General features: G+C 40.9%; 2 protein-coding genes across 3 annotated transcripts in view; one reads left to right on the top strand and one right to left on the bottom strand.

Moving 5' to 3' along the window:
- LOC109194860 (5-hydroxytryptamine receptor 3A) overlaps positions 1-10,539 on the top strand; it is a 23,362-nt gene extending 12,823 nt beyond the window's left edge. The window contains exons 3-9 of the mRNA XM_019346040.2: positions 4,044-4,088; positions 4,454-4,560; positions 5,821-5,990; positions 6,150-6,310; positions 6,789-6,999; positions 7,475-7,684; positions 10,032-10,539. Coding sequence (XP_019201585.1) covers positions 4,044-4,088; positions 4,454-4,560; positions 5,821-5,990; positions 6,150-6,310; positions 6,789-6,999; positions 7,475-7,684; positions 10,032-10,351 — 1,224 coding nt within the window. The 3' untranslated portion in view covers positions 10,352-10,539. The remainder of the gene's footprint in view (positions 1-4,043; positions 4,089-4,453; positions 4,561-5,820; positions 5,991-6,149; positions 6,311-6,788; positions 7,000-7,474; positions 7,685-10,031) is intronic.
- A 3,491-nt stretch (positions 10,540-14,030) lies between these two features.
- Positions 14,031-17,316, bottom strand: LOC109194824 (clumping factor A). 2 transcript variants are annotated; one of them, XM_019345676.2, is made up of 4 exons: positions 17,191-17,316; positions 16,541-16,665; positions 15,947-15,991; positions 14,031-15,854 (listed from the first exon to the last, which is right to left on the bottom strand). In XM_019345676.2, exons 3-4 carry the CDS (start codon positions 15,984-15,986, stop codon positions 14,887-14,889), a joined length of 1,008 nt encoding a protein of 335 aa, XP_019201221.1. In that variant the 5' UTR covers positions 15,987-15,991; positions 16,541-16,665; positions 17,191-17,316; the 3' UTR covers positions 14,031-14,886. The 2 variants fall into 2 exon arrangements, with proteins under 2 accessions (XP_019201221.1, XP_019201222.1); XM_019345677.2 differs by lacking the exons at positions 16,541-16,665; positions 17,191-17,316 and adding an exon at positions 16,092-16,427.
- Between the last annotated feature and the right edge of the window lie 281 nt (positions 17,317-17,597).

The following is a 17,597-nucleotide window of genomic DNA, read 5'->3' on the forward strand; positions in this document are numbered from 1 at the left end:
AGTGAGAATCATCAACCATGAGAGCATTGCAAACATAAACTTCTAATGCATATTCAGCTCCATTTGTCATGGTTCAGAAAGCAAAAACAGGCTGAAGGCCCCAAGATGATGACATCTGTAGTTCAAACAACTTTAGCGTTAAATATTCTCCAGTTAGCAGTGACGCTGATAAAAATGTGTGTAGTCATCTTTCGCCATCTTTCAATGCTGTGATTGCAGCCATTCCCCAACTCTCTGTGAATGGTACTCATGGCCATTCGAGAATCTGTGTCTTTGATTAGTAGTCGTTGATCAATGGTCATAAGAATTTGCATACTAACAATCATGGAACTAACCCCCCAGCACATTGTTCATTCAGTGGTGCTAGTTTCCTTCGCTGTGCAAATGTACTGCTTATAAGGTTGGGGAAACCTGCAGTCAGCTGAGACTGAAGAAGTCACTTGGATGAGTGACAAAACGTTTCTCCCACTGAAAATGTCCAAATGAACAGAATCAACCTTTTGGAATTTACTTACCTGGATGATTGAGCACGCATCAAGACATTATTTTATTAATATTTTTGAAATGATAGCAGCGCAAACGAAAATTTTTGCAGCACAAACCAGCACAAACGTTTGATACCACTTTTGTTGGATTTGAAGAAGGGGGGGGCAACTTCACTCACGTGATCTCCTAATATCACACCACAAATTATAATTGTGTAACTATGTCACATTATTGGAAACTGAAAGCAGCAGAGCCTGTTGCAAAAAAAGCTGTCACAACAATCGTCATGTGATTGACTGATACGGAACAAATCCAAGCGAAGATGATAAGTGATAAAAACCTGCTTTAAATCCAAACACTTGCAACAATGTGTGGATGGACGCGTGGATCAGGTACATGTGTCACACTGCAAAGTCAATATTAGTTTCTAAAGGTGGTTACGGGTTTCACCTGCGCATCCTCACAACTTTATCTCTATGTGACGGCACCCAAGCTGTTGCAGTTTAGAATATCAGCCACTTGTCATGTTAATGAGGGCTAAATAAAGCTGAGACAGAAAATGGCCGGTGTGAAAGCTGCTGAGCTGATCGTCATCTGTTTCATGCTGCTACAAGGTAAGGCAAGAAAACATTTTATCAACACATTTCACAACAAAGAAAGCAACAGCAATGTGTTGATTTACTTCCTGCACAGTCGTAACACCTTACACATATTTACTAATGTATGAAGGATTTATTAAAAGTTAACATTAAAACTTCCTGTAAGAAAAACAAACCTAACTTAGAGACTGAAGTTAAATTCAATTCAATTCAATTCAATTCAATTCAATCTTTATTGGCAGACTTCATGTCCATAAAAAACAAGACAGAAACACACACACATATATATCTATATGTAGATAAATAAGTATATAAAACATTAGTAAAATATAAAGCATTTGTAAAAATTTGTAAAAATATAAACCATAATATACATAAAACACAATTACTTAAAATAAATCAATAAATACACAAACACTTTAACCAGTGCTTTCTCAGACTGGATGAGTAACGGGAACCACTCAGTGTCGGATCTGTAAGTGCTAAAATTATACTGTTACTCGAACCATCCAGTCGTTCTCTAAAATTGTACATTAACTTTCTTAAAAGTGCTTTAAAAGTCCAAACACCCACAGCTACAAACATCTGACTGGCACTACCACTTCTAGGTATCCTGCAAAGGATTCTCATCGCATCATTATATGCAACATGCAGCTTCTGCATGCTACATTGTTTGTAGGATGACCACAAGGGGGCAGTATATAGCGGTGTGCAATACGCTTTAAACAAAGCCACTTTAACTGGAAGTGAACAAAAACTGAATTTGCGTGCAGTAGTATTTGCCTGCACATAGAGCTTACATCGTTGTCTGTAAATGTCATCATCATCATTCATTTCCTCAGTAATAAAGTGACCGAGGTATTTCACCTTTTTATGAACTTCAAGAGTTTTTTGGGCCAGTTTAAACAAAGGGAAATTTAGCTGTTTATCCTGCTTGGTTCTACATATCAAAACAGCACTTTTAGCAGCATTGTACTCTATGTCATATTGCACACCATATTCAGTACAGACATTAAGAAGATCCTGCAACCCAGCACTGCTTGGACTAAAAACAACCAGGTCATCTGCATACATAAGATGATTTATCAGTGTTTTACCTAATATACACCCAGTGTTACAGGCTCTCAGCTGTATGGACAGATCATCAACATATAGATTAAATAAAATTGGAGACAAAATCCCACCCTGTCTGACACCATTGCTGACACCAAAGGGGGCAGAAATACTACTTCCCCATTTAACCTGCATGCTCTGATGAGCGTACCAGTAAGAGCGAATCCTCACGATGTATTGAGGAACTCCCCGTCTCTTCAATTTATCAAAAAGTTTTCTGTGGTTCACTCGATCAAAAGCCTTAGAGGCATCAATGAAACACATGAGGACAGATGAATTTTTAGCCCTATACAAACTGACTATTTCCTTGAGTGCATATATGCACATGTCAGTGCCGTGCTTTGGTTTGAAGCCAAACTGATTATCCACAGAAGAGATGAACACACTAACTCTGTCAAACAAGATTCTTTCTAACACCTTAGATAAAATACTGGCTAGTGCAATCGGCCTGTAATTATCCAAACAGCTCACTTTTGAAGCTTTGTCTTTCATAACTGGTACCAATAAAATACACAGCATTGAGTCTGGTAATATGCCATGAATCATAAACCCAGTGAAACAGAGTGCTAAAAGAGGAGCTAGCCTTAAACTAGCATGTTTTAAATGTTCTGCAGTGATGTGATCCAAACCAGAGGATTTATTATCAGGCAACCTATGAATGGCTTCATATACTTCATGTGTCCTTACACTTATTGTGTCATTACTCATGTCAAAATTGTCCTCATATGGATCACTTTTTATACAGTTAAACAACGCGCTGTAATGCTGTCTCCATAATGCTGCAATGTTATCTGCCCCAGAAACACCTTCAACAGTTGATGGTAAAGATGGTTTACAGTTATTAAGAGCTTTCACCTCTTTCCAAAAATCTGTCATATTATTACACAGCATTTTCCTGGCCAAAGAATCTGCTCTCAGCATTTGCTCATTTTTAGTTATAAAGCGAACAGCGTACTTATATCTGGCATTCGCACATTTTTTCTGTTCAAATTCTGGGCCTTGTTTAGGTCTTCCAGCCATGGCCCAACATTTATAAGCTATACGAGCTTCATCATGGTACATAGATACATGTTCTTTCCACCCAGGTCTGATGTTAGGTTTCTTATGCTTATATTGTTTATCAAGCAGTGTACCACTTTCATACAGAGCAGTCACTATATCATCATACACTATATCATCATACATTAAATGAAGTATTACCTTCATTTCTTTATACATGATATACATGCAGATTAATACAGAACAGAGAAGCTAAATGGTTAAATGTTTAAAAACTGTCCCATCACTATTATTTTTGTCATTAATTTTCAAACAAAGGAGGTCGTTCAGTTACATCCATCTCAATAAAGGGCAGCACTGGATCTGCTTTTATTTTTAGTGTTTTCAGTACAATTACATTTTCATTACAAACAAAAGAAACGAGTAAACACACTCGGCTCTCACGTGTTTACCAGCTGTAATAAAATAAGCATCTGCTACACCAAAAAAATACAAATGGAAGAACTGAGGCTGCGTGTTTTCATGTTCAAGCATTTAACATAGTTGTACGTTTTCTTTGCTTGTTCTCTTCTTGATCTCAGGCTTTGTGGCAGCTTTCAACTGCACCAGCCCAACTCCTGCCGCCCTGTTTGATCAACTCGCAAAACATTTGTTCTCTAACAAACTGCTGCGTCCCGTCGAAACCTTTGCAAAGCCAATAAACATATCCATCAGTATAACAGTGGCAGGAATTTTAGGAGTGGTGAGTCTACACAGCTTATACACAAAATATTAACATCATGTCATCTATGTGGAACTAATAATCCTTATGACTCTAATATACCTTCTAATGTTACTCATCTTTAGGATGAAAAAACCCAAACACTGTCTTCAGTCTTATGGCAGGTCCTGGTATGTCTTGAACAGCTCTCAGAACTAAAACAATAATGTCACATTTCTTATATGATTATACTGACATTTTGTAAATTATTTCTGTTGCAGCTGTTTGTATTTTCAGCACAATGAACCAATCCAGAGCGATTATAAGAATGAATCAAAATGTTTGGCCACTGAATTAATACATAAAGAATACATTACTTGTTCTTTTAGATTTCCTTAAGTCTGTAACAGTAATTTCAAATATTTATTATCAGTTGGGAACTTTTTCTTATAGTCTAACATGACTTAATACCAGATGTTGTGTTTCCCTGTTTCAGCAGTTAACATGATAGCTGTAGTGCTGTGGAACAGTTTTGCTGTTGTTCTGTTTAATGTAGGAGTGGGATATCGAAGGACTGAACTGGGATGAGAAGGAATGTGCAGCTAAAAGAGTTTCGGTTCCTCGGGACAACCTTTGGGTCCCAGACATTCAAATAAAACAGCTGTAAGTTTAATGAATTTTGTAAATCAAGTCGAAGAAATTAACTTTTAATTAAAACACTAAAAATGTCAGAAATGACAAAGCAGTCATGAGAGACATCGACGTCGACATCAGGCTGAGCTGGAAGACCAACACTTGCACTGTAAACAGAAAGTGGAAGAGCAGGCTTTCTTTGCTAAGGAAGCTTACGTCCTTCCACATGTGGTATAATGATGAATATTTTCTATCACTTACTTCTGATGAGTGCAGTGTACTTTGCTGTGGTCTGCTGGGGGAGCAGGAGATAAATAAACTAATCAGGAACCCCGACCACCCTCTGCACCACCTACTGGACATTTATTTTCAGTGTTTTCAATTCAATTTTATTTATAGAGCGCCAAATCACGCTTTATATTGTAAGGTAGACCCTACAATAATAAAAACAGAGAAAAACCCAACAATCATATGACCCCCTATGAGCAAGCACTTTGGCGACAGTGGGAAGGAAAAACTGCCTTTTAACAGGAAGAAACCTCCGGCAGAACCAGGCTCAGGGAGGGGCGGGGCCATCTGCTGCGAGAGGGTGAGAGAAGGAAGACAGGATAAAGACATGCTGTGGAAGAGAGACAGAGATTAATAACAGATATGATTCGATGCAGAGAGGTCTATTAACACATAGTGAGTGAGAAAGGTGACTGAAAAGGAAAAACTCAATGCATCATGGGAATCCACCAGCAGCCTACGTCTATTGCAGCATAACTAAGGGAGGATTCAGGGTCACCTGGTCCAGCCCTAACTATATGCTTTAGCAAAAAGGAAAGTTTGAAGCCTAATCTTGAAAGTAGAGATAGTGTCTGTCTCCTGAATCCAAACTGGAAGCTGGTTCCACAGAAGAGGGGCCTGAAAACTTTACTTTTAAATACTCTAGGAACAACAAGTAGGCCTGCAGTGTGAGAGCGAAGTGCTCTAATAGGGTGATATGGTACTACAAGGTCATTAAGATAAGATGGGGCCTGATTATTTAAGACCTTGTATGTGAGGAGCAGGATTTTGAATTCAATTCTGGATTTAACAGGAAGCCAATGAAGGGAAGCCAAAACAGGAGAAATCTGCTCTCTCTTTCTAGTCCCTGTCAGGACTCTTGCTGTAGCATTTTGAAGACTTTTCAGCGAGTTTTTAGGACATCCTGATAATAATGAATTATTGTTCTCCTACACTCATCATATATTGTTTTTCATATATATTTTCTTCAATGTTTTGTTATTGTATTCTGTTCTATTCCAGCCTGGACGAAGCCAGCTCTACCAAAACTCCCTATGTCTACTTATATAATACAGGTCATGTATATGATGATAAGCCCATCACAGTGGTCACTTCTTGCCAATTGGGAATCTACACCTTTCCCTTTGATATCCAAAACTGCTCGTTGACCTTCGGATCATATATACACTTTGGTAAGGCTGCCTGAAAATTAAAAACAAACAAAACTCAAAGAGTCTTAAAAATTATTTTTTAAACTCTAAAACCATCCCTATAGACCATCCATATTCTGATTTTAACACAAAACTATGTGCTAATATGCAAATAAGCAAAACTCTTGAATGTCACTCTAGCTACAGATATTCAGATGATTCAAGGCGCCACAGCTGAAAAGGTCCTGAAAGAGTCCCGAGATGTGATCGTAACCAATGGGGAGTGGGAGCTGGCAGATATCAATATTGCCGATTCCAGCCTGCATTTAGACGATGGAAGCTACTCTGAGATCACATACTATGTAAGCGTGTTTTTACTGACTTTTTCATCCTTCTGATAATTTATTTTGTACTGTTATAGCTGATCACACTTTATTGTTTAATAGTTCCTAATTGTGGGAAGTCTTTATGAACCAGTCGCTATCATATTGAACATGTTTGCCGTGAGAATGAAAGTAAAAGTAAAATCAGGTGCAGATGATGCATGAGTGAAACATAAAGAAACTGACCTGTGCTGTGGTGGCACAGGACAGCAGGGATTACGTCCACCATTTTGGAAGTAGTTTCCGTTTTAAAAGCTTCATTTCTATTATTTGATGTAATGAGACATCTCATTTATTAAGCCAAAATTCTGAAGCAGTTTGTAAAAACTAAGTACATCCCATGATTCAGTGACTTTAGCAGCAACAACTTGATGTAATCATTTGCTGTCCGTCACATCGCTGTAGAGGAAAATCTAACAAAAATCTTACAGGTTTAATACTTTTGTCTCTTCCCAAGATCGTGCTAAGACGGAGACCAATCGTCTATGTGGTCAACCTCCTGGTCCCCAGCTGTTTCCTAATCACAGTGGACCTCTTCAGTTTTGTGCTGCCCCCACAGAGCGTGGACAGATCCTCCTTCAAGATGACACTCATCCTGGGCTACACCGTCTTCCTGCTCATATTGAATGACCTGCTGCCTGTTACCGGGGAGAAAACACCGCTCATCAGTGAGTGTACATAAATGTAGTGTCGGCTGCATAGTTCTTCTTTTGAAGAAATACACTTAAGGAATTTAGAGACAGTGTTTCTGAAAAACAATACAGTGTCCTTTGGATTATGAAGGGTTGAATTCAAACATCTGTGGAACAGACGTCTTAAAATCTGTACAAATTTCACCAAAACTGTCAGTTCCTAAAAAAACAAGTTTTCTAAACTGTGAAACTCTTCACCGAAGTACATTTTGCAAAACTGGATGATCCCGATCTGTGTCAACTTGCCGAAAGACTCCACCTACTAAAGACACATTTATTTTGGGGGGGTGTTTTTTCAGCTCTCTGAGATAAGGCATCTATGGCTGTAATCCAGACATTTCTTAAACACGATGGTAACTAAGACTGAGAAAGAGAATATGAGCTCACATGTGAAAATGATTTAATGAAAACTGTTCTGAGTTCTTCCTGTCTTTGGTGCTGTTTCCTGCAGATGTTTTCTTCTCCATCAGTCTGGCGCTGATGGTTGCCAGCCTGTTGGAGACGCTGTTCATCACAAACATTCAGTACAAGCCCAGAGAGTACAGCGCAGTGCCTCACTGGCTCAGTGTCCTCGTGTTACGTTATCTAGCTGTTCTTGTTTGTATCCCTCCAAAGGAAAGGAGCAACCGAGTCACAGTCTCCCTCAATCCATCTCACAAAGGTACGTTATTATTTTTATAGTCCCGTTATCAATAGATTTTGTTAAAAGCCCAAGTTGAAGAAACAGCTGTGGCCTGTATTGACTATAGTGGACTATGTGTTAGGTTAAACAACATAATGCTGGGATTATGGCTGAGGGTTGTGTGTTCCAGCTATAGAGAGATCACATTCCTGAGCCTCCCTGGGAAAGTCTATGCCAGGGTGCCGGAAAAGAGAGTCCGTTCGTTAGTCGAATCTCGGATACAGGAGGAACATTGTGGTTTATGTTTTGGTTACAGAACACTGGACCAGCTGTTTACCCTCTGGAGGATACTCGAGGTGTATGGGAGTTTGCACAACCAGTCTACATGTGTTTTGTGGACTTGGAGAAGGCATTCACCCAAGTCCCTTGTGAGGTGTGCCTCGGACGTATGGGGTGTCAGCCCCGTTGATACAGGCCATTCAATCCTTATACAAATGTTGCAGGAGCTTGGTCCGCATAGCCAGCAATAAGTCGGACTTGTTTCTGGTGGGTGTTGGACGCCGACAGTTCTGCCCTTTGTCACTGAATCTGTTCATAATCTTTATGGACATTATTTTTAGGCATAGCCAAGTGACAGAAGGCTTCCACTTGGGTGGCCTCAGAATTTCATCTCTGCCTTTTGCATATGGTGTGGTTGTGTTGGCTTCATAAGTGGCACTGGAGTGGTTTGCAGCCGAGTGTGAAGAGGCAGGATTCAGAATCAGCACTTCCAAATCTGAGGCCATGGTCCTCAGCCAGAAAAGGAGTGCCCACTCAGGGTCAGGGACGAGTTCCTGCACCAAATGAAGGAGTTTAAGTACACTCTAACATGAAAGCATAGTACAAATAAGCAATTGGAGTTTTAAAAAAAGTGATGGAATCAATTTCTTTTATGCAACGCAATGATGGCTGCATGTGTTTCTTTGCAGGTAACCAATGATTTCAAAAATGACCCTCCTTTTAACAAATCCAGTCCGCTATTTTAACTCAATAAATGAGTAATAATAATGATCTCCAGGCTTGTGCTCATCAACATTCTCATCTGAGTTAACAAGAAGATTGTTTAAATGATGTCAGCAGATCCTTTTATGGCAGCGATGAAATGCGGTGGAAATGCGGGTTTTTGGAATGACGTTTATTTTCATGGCAATTCATCTGATCACTCTTCATAACCTTCTGAAGTATTCCCAAATTGCTATCAAAAAACCTGAAGAAGCAAACTTTGTAAAAAATATTATTTGTGTCATTTTCAAAACTTTTGGCCGCGACTGTATCTCGTGGTCTTGTTCACAAGTGAGAGGAGAGGGAAGCTGGAGATCTACAGACAGATTGGTGCTGCGACTGTAGTGATGCGGAGGCTGTACATCATGTTGAAGAAAGAGCTGAGCGTAAAAGCGAAGCTTTCAGTTTACCCGTCGGTCTACGTTCCCACCGAAAGAGCAAGATTGTGGATACAAGTGGCAGAAATTAGCTTCCTCCGAAGGGTGGCTGGCGTCTCCCTTAGAGATAGGGTGAGGAGTTCGGCCATCCGGGAGGGGCTCAGTGTAGAACCACTTCTCTTCAACTTTGAAAGGAGCCAGTTGAGGTGGTTCAAGCAAGGATGCCTCCTGGGCGAGGTGTTCCGGGCATGTCCCACTGGGAGGAGGACCTGGGGCAGATCCAGGACACGCTGGAGAGATTATATCTGTCAGCTGGCCTGGGAACACTTTGTTGTTTCTCTGGACAAGCTGGAGGAGGGGGCCGGGCAGAAGGAGGTCTGGGCTTCTCTGCTTAGGCTGCTGCCACCGTGACCCGGCCCCGGATAAGTTGAAAACCATGGATGGATGGAGGGATGCAAGAAGAATAAACGAGTTGAGGAAAGTTTCTCCTTCACTGAATTATATTAACTTGTACCAGAGAGCCAAACCACTGAGAGCTTCAAGAACTAATAGAAGGATTTTTAAGGCAAATCTGTGTGTGTGTGCTGGGAGCCAGTGAAGTGACATAAACGCTTGGGTAATGGTTATATTTGCCTATATGTAAGACACTGATGATGGTGGTAATCCTGCAAACAGAGCGTTACAACAGTCTGACCCGTTCGATATGAACGCATGAATCATTTTCTCACAGTCAGTTTGAGTTACCAATTTTTTTTAACTTGTAAACAATTTGATCCTGATGAATCTGGACATGTAAACTTTAGGTCACAACTCTCCACAGTCATGCCACGTATCTCTCAGCTGTAAAGTACTTTATGCTTATCCTTATTTAAGCCGGTAGTAATATAGTCAATTTTAATCACCAACTACGACTTAAGAAAAAGTAACCACTTCTTGTGGTCTCAGGGTGTTTTGTTTGTTTTTCACAGCGCCATCAGCGAACACAAGCGCCACAAGCCTCTCAGACCATCAGAGCATCTCAGATGTTACACTTTCAGGAAAAGCAGCTCCAGCTTCTCTGGACTCTCCAGAGCCAGTTGTGGAACAACTGAGGATGTTAGGCAGAGAGCTCACAGCTATCCGAGTTCAGATGGACAAATACTGTCAAGGGACCAAAGCCACGCAGGAGTGGGAAATGATCGGGACAGTGATCGATCGTCTGCTGTTTGGCTTGTACATCATCTTCATTTTTGTGAGCTTTATCACAATAATAAGCATCTGGATATGGCATAATTCATTTGCTACATGATTAGATCAAAAACTGCATCACATGGAGTAGTGCCATGGCAATCTTCACTTCACGCATGTACTTGACCCCGTGCTGATTCCTTATTTTTTTGCATATTTGTCACACGTACGTGTTTCAGATCAAAGGAATTGATGACCTGAAACATTTTAGTGTGACAAATACACAAACCAAGAGCAAAGAGGGCATGAGATGGAGTTGCTGAGATCAGGAATAACAGCATCATTTAGTATAATGAAAATAGCCCTGCTTCTGTTGTCTGCGTTTCATTCCTGTAATCAAACAGCATCGGTTAATGAGCATTTGTCTGTCAGGTAGTTGGCCTTGGCAAACTCTGCATTTTACAGTCACAAACATGACTGTGGTTTACTGTATCCTAACACTATTTACTGGAGCTTTTTCTTTTTAACATATCAGTAGCCAGAGAAAAATATGAAAGAGGGACACATTCATAAACTCACAGGCCTGGGCTTACATCCAGTAACAACCATTTTCCTTGCAAACCAGAACCATGAACACATTTAGACTCTAATGCCATTAATAGAAGTTGTACTTGTCTTTAAGATTCATTAGCAATTAAAAACTATTACGACTATTATTGTATTGTTTTTCCATTTCACTGGTTGTGGTTTACCTGCATAATCAAATTATAACAGTGGGTGATTTGGTCTGCAGCAATTTGTGACAAAGAAAATAAATAAGTGTGACAATGAAATGTAAGCGATGGTCTCAGCTCTGCTACGTAACCAGCCAGGCATCTAAACTGAGTAACCAAAAATGACGTTTTATAACAATTAAAGCTGCTTCAGTTTGAGGTTATACCGCCACCCTGAGCACTCCAGATGTTGCTGATCTTGGAAGTTATGCAGGGTTGGGCCTGATTAGTACCTGTATGGGAGACCACTGGGTAATGTAAGCTTGGGCAGCTCTAGTTCAAGATGTAGAGCAGGCTGTCCACCAATCAGGTTTCATTTGCAAACCACTTCAGTACTGAACCCCAAATTTGCTCCAAATGCATCCATCAATGTGACTGGATATCACCTAAGGCAATCATTTCCAATCACCACACCAGCAGAAAATGAAGACTTTCAGCTGGGTTTTCATTCATTTTGATGTTCTGATGACTTGATTCTTCATTACAGCTTCACTTTTGCAAATCAGGATTTTTTTTTAATTACATCAATAGACAATAGTGGATAAAAAATGAGAGACACTGAGAGAGGACTTTTTATTAGTGATCTTAACCATAATTTTTTTTCATATTAATGTAATTTGTTCATCTAATTGAATATAATCTATTTGTGTATGATTGTCAGTCCAAAGAGGGAGAGAGGAAAGAGGGGAACGTGAGGAGAAAGTACAAGGTCAGGAAGAGCCAGGTAAGAAAACAGACAAGGAACAGTGACAGGCAAAACAGAAACCGTTTAACTGCTTGAGAGAGTTGACTACCAAAAGGTGATAGACAGATTTGCCAGTCAAGGTGAGGCGACATAGGTTAAAATAAATTAAAAAAATCTACAGAGCCATAGTAGTATCTGCAGTAAAGATCTTTTCATACATTGTACCATAGGCAAAGTTGCAAAACAGTGATGTCATGTATCGTGACGAGGACCCAGGCACACAGAGACTTGATGAATTTAAGAATCTTATGATTTCATAAAGAAATTTGCAGACTTGCACAGAGATGGTAAAATTATGATGACTGATAACAGAGACGAGGACAACAGACGATGAGGACAGGGTGGTACAGGGGTTTAAATGCACCGAGGAGACAGACAGAGAGAACTCGGGACAACTGGAGACATGTAGGAATGCAGGGACTGACAGAGACAGGGAAGACGTCTCATCGTGATGAGTAAAGTTGATTTTGCCTGGCTGAGCAGCTCTGTGTGCTCAGCACCCCCAAAGCTCTGATCCTAGAATCGCCCCTGCTACCATGCAACCCAACATACTACACAAATGCACGGCAACGCCTTGAAGTCATTCTGTTGTTGCCAAAGAACTGATGAGAAAGATGTTTGACGAGCTTAATCTATGTGTTAGCCAGTAGTTTGTGTAGGAGTCATATGAGCTGTTCCGTTTTTGATTAAGTGGGTTGGTTTAAATGCACTCACTGTATTGGTAGACGGGTGTGGGGCATGACTCATGGTTGTGTTAGGTGATAAATGTGGTTGCACTCACCTGTTCACGGCACCTGATGTTGATGAGCAGAAAGGTAGGGTGAGCCTGAGGCGAAACCTTCTGTTGACCGCAGCTTGAATCATTTTGATGCATTTTTTGACTGTAACTTGATGGTTTATGTATACTTATGCACTAAGTTATGCAATAGGCCAATGTTGTAATTTGGCATAGTAAATGGTGCAGTTATTTGTACAGTCTGTGCATTTGTTTAATGGTTTGAGCCTGTGTGCCGATTTGTATAGTGGACAGTTGTATGTGGAATAAAAGTAGCAAATAGTACAGAAGTGTATCTCATGTGTTTAGCCTGCCGCGGCCGTTGGTTGGAGGAGCCGCAATAGTTTGGATATAGAGAATGCTGCTGGCATGAGTGAAAATTTTTGAAGCTTCGCCCAGTGATGAAATTGAAATCATAATAGGGAGGGATTCTTCTATCAGATGGAAAGATGAATTAACAGCAAAATTACAATATGTGAGTTTGTAAAGAAATATTATAGACAGTTTTGAAAGATATCGATAGATCTGTAAAGATGTCAAGCAGCTTCTAGATGCTTAAAGGAAGCAGTAAGGTCAGTTTCCATTCTGGGTTTTCAGCATTAATAAAGAAACCTGCAACAAGGTGAGTAATGTTTGAGGTCCAAAAGAAATCAACACAGAAATTTTTTACAGTGCTTTTCTACCTGAACATTCAAAGTGCTCTATACAGGTTGCCTCATTCACACCTGTTCATAGAAGCTCTTTTTCTGTGCTTTCTATCTAACATTCACACACATTCATACTCTGATGAATGCATCAGAGAGTGACTTGGGGTTAATGTCTTGCCCAAGGGCAGTTAGCATGCAGTCTGGAGCAGCCAGGGATCGACCCAAAAACCATCTGATTAGTAGATGACCTGCTCCACCTCCTGAGCCACAGCCACCCCCTTTTAGAGGTAAAGAATCAATTAGAAAGTAAGTACAGTAATTTTTTGAGATGATTTGATTTAAAAAAACAAAACAAAACAAAAATCTTTTGCTTCTAATTACATAATTGTGTCCATACTTCAGAGGTGGAGTTTCCAGCATCTCACCTCGGCCTCATCTGCAAACAATCAGCAGGAGGGCTTCTTAAACCAGCGCTGCCTGCTACTCCTCGCCAGTTTGTTCTGCCATCTCCAGTGGTAACTAGGCTTCACCTCTGCTCCAGTTCTGGCTTGCTCGTTCCCTGTGTTTAGGTCTCCTCTGCCAACGTACTCATCCTACCCTCAAATTCCCTTACCCGTCCAGCAACTTCTTCTCCCTCTGTTGCAGAATTCCCGTTGGATTGTTCCCATCAGGAGCCAGGTGTTCAGTCTCTCGATAGCTTTTCCTCTGGTTCCTGCTCTCTGCTGACACTCGTAGCTCGAGCCACCTTCTCCATTCCCTCTCTTTAAACAAAGTCTCATAAATAGTTTAACCATGTGCATTGAATCTGCATTTGGGTCTAAGCCTTCTATGGAGGGAAGAAATCATCACAGTGACATCTATTCAATTTTCAATTCAATTTTATTTATAGAGCACCAAATGACAGCAACAGTCACCTCAAGGCACTTGATGTTGTAAGGTATACTTACAAAGAAAACCCCAACAATCATATGACCCCCTATGAGCAAGCACTTTGGCGACAGTGGGAAGGAAAAACTCCCTTTTAACAGGAAGAAACCTCCAGCAGAACCAGGCTCAGGGAGGGGCGGCCATCTGCTCGACCGGTTGGGGAGGGGCAAGGAAAACAGGATAAAGAGATGCTGTGGAAGAGAGACAGAGGTTAATAACAAGTACGATTCAGTGCAGAGAGGTCTATTAAACATAGTGGGTGAAGAAGAAACACCCAGTGCATCATGGGAATCCCCCGGCAGCCTAATGCTGGGCATACACTGTGCGATTTTTAGCCCATTTTGAGCCTATTTTTCAGTCGTGCGACCGTTTGGAGGATCGTGTGTCGTGCATCGTCTACATGGGGTAACGAGAAGCGATTAACACTTCTCGACCAGCTCCCGATCATCAATCGTTTGCTCGTAAGAAAATCAAACCTGTTTGAAATCCTGTCGGCCGTCCTGAGGGCGTCACCGCAGCGTCTTACACTGCGCACGCGCAAACGCAGAAATGAGTGTGAAAAGACGGAGCAGAACGGCGGTGCGGTGTGTGATCTGGACACGAGCGATGGAGGCACAAACTTCTCATCCCTGTGAGTCAATCGTACAGTTTGACCAGGAGCTGAATAACGCGACTGAAAAAATTGCAGCACAGTGTATGCCCAGCTTATTGCAGCATGGAGGATTCAGGGTCACCTGAGTAGGCCATCAGCCTACTAAAAGGATACTGAAGAAACCCGTCGAAATGGTGTTAGTCTTCATCACTGCTGCTGCTGGACTCAGTTGAACACCTCCGAAATTTGCATACAGGCAAGTATTCCTCTTCTTCCTCAAAATCCTCTCGGGAACACTTCCTCGAGCCTCCACCTTCATGGTTGCCAAGCTCTTCGTGTGCATCTTCAAAAAGTTCATCACTGCTGCTCTCAGAGTGGTCGTACACAGCTGAGCTGGTCCCCGAATCAGAGTGTGCAAGCCTGGATTTTTTGCTATCACGCTCTTCTTCATCAACATCTTCCTCTCTGGACCTTTTCGTGGATCCACCAGGCTGCGGTTCTTCTTCTGTTGACTGCTGACTGATGTCCTCATCGGCAATATTACCTACACGAGGACAGCTCTCGCTATCAGTGTCACAAGCAGAGAAGAAGTCAGAGTCATCATCAGAAAACTCCTCGCTCCATCTGATTCTTTTGTTTGGTTCCACATCTTCTTCTTCATCCATCTCTCTAGACCTCCTCCTGGATACACCTGGCTGAGGGTCGTCTTCTGGGATGTGCTGGTCAACATCCACACAGTCTTCAAATGCCTCATCCGAATCCTCATTTTCAATGCCAACAACAACCACAGCATTATGATCCTCATGCTGTTCGTTGTTGTCAGCATTGGCATTAAATTCCCTTACATTAATATTTTGAACGTTGACATTGTTGTCATCGTCAGTGTCATCGTCAGTGTCATCGTCAGTGTCAGTGTCATTGTAAAGGTAATTGTCATATTGTTCCAGTACTGAAGCTATTAGCCTATCCAGAAACAAATAACTATCACGAAGAGCAAGATAAAGATCGTTCGCGAAGCCCCGGAGTCCACCAATATCTTCGTTAGCTGGTCGGTTAGCTGGTCGGTTAGCTCGCCGGTTAGCTCGTCGGTTAGCTCTTCGGTTAGCTGGTTGATGAGCAGGTTCCTGATCTCCACTTGCAATTGATTGTGGGTTAACCTGTTGGCCTGCAAGATCATTTAATCTTTTAATTAGCATCCATAACTATCTGCTGAAAATCTGTTTTTGATCAATTTCAAGACTGAGTGCATGTGCTTACCGTTACGGTTAGTTTGAAATCCATCTCCACTTCCACTCATTTTGACTACAAGGAACACAAAACAACAATGATCACTAAACCTCAACTCAGGATGTTCAGACAATTTGCTTTTTTTGAGATGACTTTAGGCTGCGTCCGAACGTACACGGCTATGTTTGAAAACGGACGTTTTCCTTTTTCATTTTAAAAAAAAATCCAGTCCACATGTCCGTTTTCCTCGTCCACACCTAAACACAAAAACGTCGTTTTCAAAAATCCCCACCCTGGCAGGAGTTTTAAAAAAATCTCACCTTTCAGTGACTCAATCTGCTGTTTAGGTGTGGACAAAAGGCCCGAATGCAGAGACAAAGCTGCGCTTTCAAAAATAGCCGTGTACATGTGGACGCAGCCTCAGTTTGTTTGAGAACAAAACTTAAGTCTTCTCTATTTTCCTAAATGAACAAAATAATCTCAGAAATAATCGTGTTAAAAAGAGCTTCTGTCACTCTAAGATATGATTAAGAACATTTTCAAACTTATGTATAATTTGTCAAATATTACATTTATATATTTAAGTAAATGATCTTAAGTTTATAAACTGAAATTTGAGCTTACTTTAGTTCTTGGTAAATTACGGAGCAGTTAATCCTCAGGGAAACGTCGAAATGTCACTAAATAGTGGTCTGCTTTCATACGGTTGCAGTGTCTCTTCAGTTTTGTGTTCATATGCTGATGTTTTCCTTCAAAACATGTTTAAATGCTGTGATGTCATTTTATGGTCCCTGGAGGCATCGCTATGGCAACAAAACAACATGTTCCAAACAACAACAACCAAGCTGTTTCCAGTGCTTAATATTTAACATGTCTTTGTTATAAACTTTATTTGTACAAATCTGTGATGTTGATGTGCACAACCTGGGATTCAGACCTCGGAGGGTTAATCAACAAATCACGAAAAATTAGGTTTAAATTTCTGTTCATGACGGTGCAGATTTCTGACATTTTGTGTACTTTAAGCATTTAACAATTTGATTGTTTTCTAATAAAAACTGTGTGAAACTCAAGTTAGACCTGTGTTTGTAAATGAACCGCTCCATGTTGTGTAGCTTTCTGGATTTTATACTTATTGGGCTACATATTAATTTATTATACAGGCTATACAGTAGATAAAATCTAAACTCACATGTTTAAAGTGTTTAATCATGTGGGCTACAGACAATAATCAAGTTATGGACTATATTGATATGAAAAACGTGCATACTTACTGCATTTGAATCATTTTAACCATATGTAACCACCTGCATGTCATGGTCCCGGGACTTCTACCTGGTTTTTGTGTCTCTTGTTGTTGTTTGATGTCAGTTTTAGGGTCCCTAGGTTGTTCTGTTAAGATGTTGCTTATTTGATTTCCCCTCGTGACTTTACCCCCTGTGTGCCCCCTCTGTATATCTGCCAGTCCCCATGCCTCGTTTCTCCTCCTTGTGTTGTATTCCATGTTTTCCCCAGCCCGCTATGTCTGTGTTCTCTTCCAATCTGGTCTGCGTCTCTGTGTGCTTCCTGTTTTACTTTGATAGTCTCCCGTCAGTGTTGTGTTACTCCTGCCGTGTCTCGTTATCAGTGTCACCTGTGTTCCCCGTGTGCTCCCACCTCCCTCGTTAACCCTCTGTGTATT

This window comes from Oreochromis niloticus, linkage group LG15 (assembly GCF_001858045.2).
Source record: "Oreochromis niloticus isolate F11D_XX linkage group LG15, O_niloticus_UMD_NMBU, whole genome shotgun sequence".
NCBI classification, from domain to species: Eukaryota; Metazoa; Chordata; class Actinopteri; order Cichliformes; family Cichlidae; genus Oreochromis; species Oreochromis niloticus.